The sequence below is a fragment of the Pseudophryne corroboree genome, chromosome 4 (assembly GCF_028390025.1).
Source record: "Pseudophryne corroboree isolate aPseCor3 chromosome 4, aPseCor3.hap2, whole genome shotgun sequence".
NCBI classification, from domain to species: domain Eukaryota; kingdom Metazoa; phylum Chordata; class Amphibia; order Anura; family Myobatrachidae; genus Pseudophryne; species Pseudophryne corroboree.
In genome coordinates, this window is record NC_086447.1 from 887406665 (window position 1) to 887417312 (window position 10648).

General features: G+C 46.6%; 1 protein-coding gene across 1 annotated transcript in view; it reads left to right on the forward strand.

Annotated features, from left to right (window-relative positions):
- Window positions 1-6369, forward strand: part of LOC134910621 (epoxide hydrolase 1-like) — a 41649-nt gene extending 35280 nt beyond the window's left edge. Inside the window, exon 10 of the mRNA XM_063918880.1 lies at window positions 6096-6369. Within this exon, the coding sequence (XP_063774950.1) occupies window positions 6096-6297 (202 nt within the window). The 3' untranslated portion in view covers window positions 6298-6369. The remainder of the gene's footprint in view (window positions 1-6095) is intronic.
- The last annotated feature ends 4279 nt before the right edge of the window (window positions 6370-10648 follow it).

The following is a 10648-nucleotide window of genomic DNA, read 5'->3' on the forward strand; positions in this document are numbered from 1 at the left end:
GGATAATAAGGAGAAGAGGAGTAAGAACTATACTCATTGTTCCGGATTGGCCAAGAAGAGCTTGGTACCCGGAACTTCAAGAAATGATGTCAGAGGACCCATGGCCTCTGCCGCTCAGACAGGACCTGCTGCAGCAGGGGCCCTGTCTGTTCCAAGACTTACCGCGGCTGCGTTTGACGGCATGGCGGTTGAACACCGGATCCTGAAGGAAAAGGGCATTCCGGAGGAAGTCATTCCTACGCTGATTAAAGCTAAGAAAGAAGTAACGGCAAACCATTATCACCGCATATGGCGAAAATATGTTGCGTGGTGTGAGGCCAGGAAGGCCCCAACGGAGGAATTTCAGCTGGGCTGTTTCCTGCACTTCCTACAGTCAGGGGTGACTATGGGCCTAAAATTGGGTTCCATTAAGGTCCAGATTTCGGCTCTATCGATTTTCTTCCAGAGAGAACTGGCTTCACTACCTGAAGTTCAGACTTTTGTTAAGGGAGTGCTGCATATTCAGCCCCCTTTTGTGCCTCCAGTGGCACCTTGGGATCTCAACGTGGTGTTGGATTTCCTAAAGTCACTTTGGTTTGAGCCACTTAAAACCGTGGAATTGAAATATCTCACGTGGAAAGTGGTCATGTTGTTGGCCTTGGCTTCGGCCAGGCGTGTATCAGAATTGGCGGCTTTGTCATGTAAAAGCCCTTATCTGATTTTCCATATGGATAGGGCAGAATTGAGGACTCGTCCCCAGTTTCTTCCTAAAGTGGTATCAGCTTTTCATCTGAACCAACCTATCGTCTTGCCTGCGGCTACTACAGACTTGGAGGCTTCCAAGTTGTTGGACGTAGTCAGGGGCCTGAAAATCTATGTTTCCAGGACAGCTGGAGTCAGGAAGACTGACTCGCTATTTATCCTGTATGCGCCCAACAAGTTGGGTGCACCTGCTTCAAAGCAGACTATTGCTCGCTGGATCTGTAGTACGATTCAGCTTGCACATTCTGCGGCTGGACTGCCGCATCCTAAATCTGTAAAAGCCCATTCCACGAGGAAGGTGGGCTCTTCTTGGGCAGCTGCCCGAGGGGTCTCGGCTTTACAACTTTGCCGAGCAGCTACTTGGTCGGGGTCAAACACATTTGCTAAATTCTACAAGTTTGACACCATGGCTGAGGAGGACCTAGAGTTTGCCCATTCGGTGCTGCAGAGTCATCCGCACTCTCCCGCCCGTTTGGGAGCTTTGGTATAATCCCTATGGTCCTTACGGAGTCCCAGCAACCACTTAGGACGTCAGAGAAAATAAGAATTTACTCACCGGTAATTCTATTTCTCGTAGTCCGTAGTGGATGCTGGGCGCCCATCCCAAGTGCGGATTGTCTGCAATACTTGTATATAGTTATTGTTTAACTAAAGGGTTATTGTTGAGCCATCTGTTGAGAGGCTCAGTTGTTGTCATACTGTTAACTGGGTGTTGTATCACGAGTTATACGGTGTGATTGGTGTGGCTGGTATGAGTCTTACCCGGGATTCTAAATCCTTTCTTATTGTGTCAGCTCTTCCGGGCACAGTATCCTAACTGAAGTCTGGAGGAGGGTCATAGTGGGAGGAGCCAGTGCACACCAGTTAGACCTAAAGCTTTCTTTATAGTTGTGCCCAGTCTCCTGCGGAGCCGCTATTCCCCATGGTCCTTACGGAGTCCCAACATCCACTACGGACTACGAGAAATAGAATTACCGGTGAGTAAATTCTTATTATTGCTATCGTGGTCATAATTTGAGCCGCTCACTAAGAAGAGTGGGGTTTCTGGTCAACTGGAAACTTCCCCCTGCATTTGCCTTTGAGAGTGTTTCCACACTAATGGACCACCCTGTACTTCCCCCAAAAATATATTAATGGGTCTAAAAACGCTATATAAATAAAATTATTATTATTATTTATTACAGGTTGAGTATCCCTTATCCAAAATGCTTGGGACCAGAGGTATTTTGGATATCGGGTTTTTCCGTATTTTGGAATAATTGCATACCATAATGAGATATCATGGTGATGGGACCCAAGTCTAAGCACAGAATGCATTTATGTTGCATATACACCTTATATACACAGCCTGAAGGTCATTTTAGCCAATATTTTTTGTAACTTTGTTCATTAAACAAAGTGTGTCTACATTCACACAATTCATTAAGGTTTCATATACACCTTATACACACAGCCTGAAGGTCATTTAATACAATATTTTTAATACCTTTGTGTATTAAACAAAGTTTGTGTACAGTGAGCCATCAAAAAACAAAGTTTTCATTGTCTCAATCTCAGTCAAAAAAGTCCGTATTTCGGAATATTCCGTATTTCGGAATATTTGGATATGGGATACTTAAATACTTTAAATGTGCTTTATAGAAACACCCAAAAAATGTATTCTGTAAACAAAGACCTCATTCAGTAAGGATTGCAATTTCTGCTAAAAGCAGTTACTTTGATCAAATAGTTGCAGCCCAGAAATTGAGAAAAAACGCCCATTGCAGAAATTGCGAATGCATCGCAATATGCAGCTATTCACAGAACCATACGCAATTACGGGAACATTGAAGATTTTTCCTATCTGTGCCAGGTAAGGTCGTCCACAATGCTTGCGACACAAGAGGCTGGAAGCGGTCATCGCTGACGTCAGCGGCCCTCCTTAAAAATGCCTGGGCACGCCTGCGTTTTTTCAGACACACCCAGAAAATAGCAGGTTTCTGTTCAGAAACGCCGGGTTCCTGTCAGTCAAACAGCGTCTGCATTGCAATCACAATGCGTACGCATTTTCTGTCACTATTTTTACTCTTGTGTGTTCAGTGCAAACGCTGCACATGCGCAATCATTCAATAATCATTCAGATGGCGATTCGCAAATTTTGCAGTCCTTACTAAAAGAGGTCATTGGGGCTAATTCAGACTTGATTGCTGCTGTGCGTTTTCGCAGTGCCGATGGCTGTCTTAGCTCTGCGATCGCCTCTGTCTGATGGACAGGCAGAGACGGGAGGAGGCGGGCCGTCTGCGTTTGGCCGCTGTTTAGGAGGCACGGTCCAGGCAACGCAGGCGTGCCGCACTGTTGGGGGGGCGGGCCGCGGCAGCTGCGTGACATCACACACAGCCGCTGCGACCCGGGCAGCGACGTGTAGCTCCGTGCCAGCGCTCAGGAGCTGCGCTGGCTGGGAGCTTCTCTTCCAGTGCAAAAGCATTGCCGCTGTGCAATGCTTTTGTACTTGTGCGGGGGAATCTGGCCTGACATGTCTGAAGACTGATCATAGATGTGCTAAATTTAGCACATCTACGATCAGGGGGTATATTTACAAAGATTCGTGTTTTGGCCGTTTTGAAGGGTGTTTGAACTCGAATGGTATCGGGTGCATTTTACTGCAACTTTTTGAATCCTGATACGATCATTCACTAAGCTGCCGAGTTTTGCACAATCGTTTTTTCCGATGTCGATGTGATTCGTAATGTCAGGCAGTGTTTTACGGGAGTGATGAGTAAAACACTGCCTGACAAAACACAAGGAATCCTGGCCGGATCTGTGAGATCCATGCAGGGCTTCATTGTGTACCTTAAAAAGTTGATTAAAGTCTTAAAAAATCAGAAAAAAAAAATGCGTGGGGTCCCCCCTCCTAAGCACAACCAGCCTCGGGCTCTTTGAGCCGGTCCTGGTTGACAAAATATGGGGGGAAAAATGACAGGGGTTCCCCCATATTTAATCAACCAGCACCGGGCTCTGCGCCTGGTCCTGGTTCCAAAAATACGGGGGACAAAAAGCGTAGGGGTCCCCCGTATTTTTGAAACCAGCACCGGGCTCCACTAGCCAGGTACATAATGCCACAGCCGGGGGACACTTTTATACTGGTCCCTGCGGCCCTGGCATTACATACCCAACTAGTCACCCCTGGCCGGGGTACCCTGGAGGAGTGGGAACCCCTTAAATCAAGGGGTCCCCCCCCTCCAGCCACCCAAGGGCCAGGGTTGAAGCCCGAGGCTGTCCCCCCCATCCAAGGGCGGCGGATGGGGGGCTGATAGCCTTGTAAAAAATGTGAATATTGTTTTTAGTAGCAGTACTACAAGTCCCAGCAAGCCTCCCCTGCAAGCTGGTACTTGGAGAACCACAATTTATAATAAAACACAAAATAATAAAACGGAAACCCGACCACGCACTGAAAGGGGTCCCATGTTTACACATGGGACCCCTTTCCCCGACTGCCAGGACCCCCCCTGACTCCTGTCAAAGAGGGCCCCTTCTGCCAATCAGGGAGCGCCACGACGTGGCACCCTCCTGATTGGCTGTGTGCTCCTGTAGTGTCTGTCAGGCAGCACACGGCAGTGATGCAATGTAGCGCCTATGCGCTCCATTGTAGCCAATGGTGGGAACTTTGCGGTCAACGGTGAGGTTACTTTCGGTCAACCGCTGACCGCAAAGTTCCCACCATTGGCTACAATGGAGCACATAGGCGCTACATTGTATCACTGCCGTGTGCTGCCTGACAGACACTACAGGAGCACACAGCCAATCAGGAGGGTGCCACGACGTGGCGCTCCCTGATTGGCAGAAGGGGCCCTCTTTGACAGGAGTCGGGGGGGTTCCTGGCAGTCGGGGAAAGGGGTCCCATGTGTAAACATGGGACCCCTTTCAGTGCGTGGTCGGGTTTCCGTTTTATTATTTTGCCAAGTACGTGGATTATTCAAAGGTCTGATTCTACACTGGATTATGTGAGTATAATTTTTTTCACAGGTACCCCAAGGATTCTACATGGAGAAGAGGACCGAGCCTCGTGGGAACATAGGTAAGTATGTGTGTATGGAGGTGTGCATGTATGTAATAAACTTATACTGTCACGGTGTGTGTGTCCTGTTTTTTGGGGGGTATTTTTTTTAGTAGTAGTACTACAGGTACCAGCGGGCCCGGTTTTCCACCGCATGCTGGTACTTGTGGTTCTCCAAGTACCAGCTTGCGGGGGAGGCTTGCTGGGACTTGTAGTACTGCTACTAAAAACAATATTCACATTTTTCACAAGGCTATCAGCCCCCCATCCGCCGCCCTTGGATGGGGGGGACAGCCTCGGGCTTCACCCCTGGCCCTTGGGTGGCTGGAGGGGGGGGACCCCTTGATTTAAGGGGTTCCCACTCCTCCAGGGTACCCCGGCCAGGGGTGACTAGTTGGGTATGTAATGCCAGGGCCGCAGGGACCAGTATAAAAGTGTCCCCCGGCTGTGGCATTATGTACCTGGCTAGTGGAGCCCGGTGCTGGTTTCAAAAATACGGGGGACCCCTATGCTTTTTGTCCCCCGTATTTTTGGAACCAGGATCAGGCGCAGAGCCCGGTGCTGGTTGATTAAATATGGGGGAACCCCTGTCATTTTTCCCCCCATATTTTTTCAACCAGGACCGGCTCAAAGAGCCCGGGGCTGGTTATGCTTAGGAGGGGGGACTCCACGCAATTTTTTTTCCAGATTTTACACTAAACAGACCCTTTCCCATAGATAACCATGCACAGATCTCACTGATCCGTGCATGGTTATCCAAACTCGACTGGAAAAAGCAGGTCTATTTTTTTGCTGCTTTTTTTAATGAATCGAAAAAAAACAGACCCGCACTTGAGCACTCAGAAACTAACACCCAAATACGAATGAATAGTGAATGGCCGTATTGTATGAAATAACAGCCGCGTTTGACCGATGGTCTATTCATTCGTATTTCTGAACGTTGTCATTCAAACCATTACGAATAGTCCAAACACTGCCGAGATTGGTGCTTAGTGAATTCCCGGATTGGGACTTAGAAAAAAAAACACAAATCGGACAAACTCGGATTTTTAGTAAATACTGGCCCAGGTCTGAATTAGGCCCATGGTTCCTTATATATTTTCAGTAGTAAAATTATACATTCCATTATCATATTGCTGCACAGGCCAACTAATAGCAGCTGGGGAGGGTTATAGTGAGAAGAGGAAAAGTAGTTTGTTAGTTAGGATTTTATTCCGCATTGTGCAAAACATTTCCTCCACCAGACCTGTGCTGAGATACAGTGGGAGAACCAGGGGACAGTTGGTTATAGACTACTATTAACGGGCTGTTTGTTTTACAGGATTGGAGTGCATGTGCCCACCGGTATTGCTGCTTTCCCCTGCGAGTTGGTGCATGTGCCCCGGGTATGGGCAAAGCAGAAATTCTACAACATTGTCAGCTACACGTACATGCCGCGTGGCGGACACTTTGCTGCCTTCGAGGAACCTGAACTCCTGGCCTGCGACATCCAGAGTTTTGTGTCAAAAGTCGAGAAAATGTAAAAAAATATAAAATTGTATTGTGTTACATTATGCATACACCGTATAGAAAATACAGATTGGTCTCACTGGTAACTGTCTGATTGATTCATCTGTTCACATAACATGCAGCTCAAATTGCATTGTATACTGCTGCTGCTGCGCAGGAAAGCGCGGCCAGCGAGCCATGTGCAGAGACGGTGAGCTCCCATTGAGGGAATAGTGGCCATGCGCTGCGGAAGCCTGAAAATGTATGAGTACATGAGTCTGTGTTACCCGACTACCCATTACGCATGCAACGTGACTGACACATTGGTCAGGGGGACCCCAAGAAAGTCATATACAGTGCTTAGTGACATACTCACGTTCCTGGTAGTTGTACTCAGATGCGTAACTAGGGTGTTCTGTGCCCAGAGCAAGATAAAGACTGTCACTCCCCCCACCATAAAAAAAGCTTTGGGAATGCCCAAAAAATGGGCGTGGACGCATGCCGGAAGGGGCGCGGTCACTGAAAATGGGGTGTATCAACATGACACGCCATCTGTTTCTCGTCACTCTGGGAACATTCCTTTCCATACCATATGCACCTTACCAATATGGTGGCTTCTCATAATGGGGAACCTCTGAAGAAATGTATCCTCCATGGGAAGACTGCGTCTTCAGTCAGTATTCACTATTCATGTCGATATCACATCATCTGGAAGCTGCATGTTTGTATAGAAACATTAATAAGGTCATCGTCATACATTGGTTCAACCAGACTTGTGCCCCCTGTGTCTCTCAGACACACCATCATCTATCTTCATCTCTCAGCCACACCATCACCCCCTTGCGTGTCTCAGCTACACCATCTCCCCATTGCAGCTCTCAGCCACACCATGTCTCCCTTGCATCTTTCAGCCACACCATGTCTCCCTTGCATCTTTCAGCCACACCAACTCCCCTTTGAGTCTCTCAGATAAACCATCTCGCCTTTGGAAATCTCAGCCACACCATCTCCCCCTGCGTCTTTCAGCCACACCAACTCCCCCTGCCTCTCCTAGCCACACCATTATCTTCTTCCTGTCACTCAGCCATTTTTTCCATCGGTACGGCAGCATGTGACGTCATGCAGCCGCCCCTGCATTGGCCACAAAGCGGCTAAACCTGTCTAAAGCGCTTGAATGGGCGTCCAAACTACAGACTTTGTAACACATTGTTTTCTTGCACATCCTGAAGCTGCAACAAAAAATGTGACTGCCGTGGCTAATGGGCGTCTATCGGAGAGACAATTGAATAGCTGTGATAGACGCCCATAGAGCATTATTTGCAGCATTTGCTGTGCACGGCTGTGGATTATTAGGTCGACCCTAATTAGGCAGACAGTCAATAGATCGACTCCATATGGTTGACATGGAAAAAGTCAACAGGTACAAAAGTTAGACACATGAAAATGTCAATATGGAAAATGGGCGACACAAAAAAGTTTTTCAACTTTTTTTGTTGTTTATTTTGGTGTCGTTTTTGCCGTCAGAGCATGTGTTACCCCAATTAGTGTTCTGTTTCCCCTTGCTGCGGTCTAGGTTACTATTCCGGCTGCAGTCTAAATCAATGGTTCTCCACCCTCAGTCCTCAAGTACCCCCCAACAGTTCATATTTTCCAGGTCACCTAGCAGGTGCACAGGTGTGTATTCATTACTCACTGACACATTTTAAAAGACCCAGAGGTGGAGCGAATTATTTCACTTGCAATCCTGTGAGGAGTCAAATGGAGAAGGAGAGATATATCTGCACATTTAGGGAAATAATGTATATTTAAATAAACCTTTGGGAACCCCAATATTAGTGTGTCTTGAGATAGACCTTGTTTTTCTCTGGGGGTGCAGCCATGATACAAACAAAATATGCAACAAAAACAGAGAGAACTAGAAAAGCGGTTATTAAATTGGGTGCACTAATCTAATTTATTGGATTATATTATATAATAAAACAGCTTTTATTGCTTGGATTTATTCTAAAAGAGTCCCAAATTACTGGACACATACAGCGAAATATATAGAGGTTAAAATATTACACATACAAACATAAAAGTGATAAAGACTGAAATATGTAAGTGTTGAAAGATTTTAAAAAAGCAGAGCCACCACTAGAACTCCTGCATCAATGTATTTTTGATGTATTAAATTGGAGCCAATGAGAATTCCTCAATGCACAAATATGAATTATGGAGGTATACAGTATGATCACAAATTGGCCATTGTTGTAATCAGTAAAAGTATTAAAATTATACCAGCTTGTTGATGTGTTGTTATTTATTTTTAGGCAACAATAAATTGTGTCGCCGCCTTGTACAGATGTGTCACCTAAAACTGTCCCTTACTGACACTTTACTATATCAAAGTTGATTGGGGTAATTCCCCCCTGCAATACTAGTGTTCGGGGATGTTAGTTAACAAGCTGGGTTCTATGGCTACTCACATACAATATTGTGCCCCAACTATGTCCTGCTATATTTCACATAGAGATATACTGATTAATCTTGCTTAGGTTGAAGCCATAATCTGCACTATGTTATGAATTATAATGGTTGAGCAGATGTACCAAACTCATTACTATGTATTCATTACTGTCCCTTACTGACACTGTGCTACACCAGAGTTAATGAAATAATTCCTCCTGCGTTGTAATTGTTATGGGAACATTGGTTAATAACCTGGATTCTTTAGCTGCTTACAGCCAGAATTGTAACCCAAATGTATCCTGATATATTACATACAAAGAAATGAAGAAACAAATTACGCTAGGCAGATGACAGAATCTGCGCTGTCTGTAGATTGTGATGTTTGGAAAAATGTATCAACTCATCCATATATGGGCCCTCATTCCGAGTTGTTCGCTCGGTAATTTTCTTCGCATCGCAGCGATTTTCCGCTAATTGCGCATGCGCAATGTTCGCACTGCGCCAAGTAAATTTGCTAAGAAGTTTGGAATTTTACTCATGGCATTACGAGGTTTTTTCTTCGTTCTGGTGATCGTTGTGTGATTGACAGGAAGTGGGTGTTTCTGGGCGGAAACTGGCCGTTTTATGGGTGTGTGTGAAAAAACGCTGCCGTTTCTGGGAAAAACGCGGGAGTGGCTGGAGAAACGGGGGAGTGTCTGGGCGAACGCTGGGTGTGTTTGTGACGTCAAACCAGGAACGAAACTGACTGAACTGATCGCAGTGGCAGAGTAAGTGTCGAGCTACTCAGAAACTGCTAAGAAATTTCTATTTGCAGTTTTGAGAATCTTTCGTTCGCAATTTTGCTAAGCTAAGATTCACTCCCAGTAGGCGGCGGCTTAGCGTGTGCAATGCTGCTAAAAGCAGCTTGCGAGCGAACAACTCGGAATGAGGGCCATTGTTATTATTCACAGGCAACAACTGTTTCAATATTAGCTCATAAAGCTAGCTACATAGGGGGTCATTCCGAGTTGATCGTAGCTGTGCTAAATTTAGCACAGCTCCGATAATGAACTCAGACATGCAGGGGGACGCCCAGCACAGGGCTAGTCCACCCCGCATGTCAGTGCCGCCTACCCCCCGCAGAAGTGCAAAGGCATCGCACAGCGGCGGTGCCTTTGCACTTCAAGAGTAGCTCCCGGCCAGCGCAGCTTTAGCGTGCTGGCCAGGAGCTACTCTTTACTCCCCGGCCCGCAGTGGCTGCGTGTGACATCACGCAGCCGCGGCGGGCCACTCCCCGCATGGTCCGGCCACGCCTGCGTTGGCCGGACTGCGCCCACAAAACGGCGGGCAAATGCCACCGTTTCGCACCCTCCCGCCCATCGACCGTAGCGCAGGCAATCGTAGCGCAGCGATGGGCGGCCATGTGCCGGCACACTGCGGCGCCGGCACATGCGCATTTCTGACCCAATCGCTACGCTGCGAAAAACTGCAGCGTGCAATCGGGTCAGAATGACCCCCATAGTCTCTAGTGTTGGAGCTATAAATGAATGTATCTCCTACAAGTGTCCTTTATTAACACCGTGCTGTATAAATTTATATCGAGGCACGCCTCCATGCACCATTAACATTCAAATGGGACATATAATATGAGGGTGGTATTCTTTTACTGATTGTGTCTAAATAACACAGCCAGATTATGTCCAAATATAGCTCACCCTATTATCACACACCCAATATATATTGTGGTAAGTGTGAATTATAACATATAACAGTGGTGCACTAGGAGGTTTTGATCATAATATCCTAGTGTAGTCTGGACTGTTGGCTTAAATTAGCTGCAGACACCTGTCATTTGGAGTAATATGACAGATTCTTCCAGATCATACATTTTGGACATAGATGAATCCCCCTTCAGCCAAATGATCAATCCCCCTATGGATCTCAAGGCTCATGTGA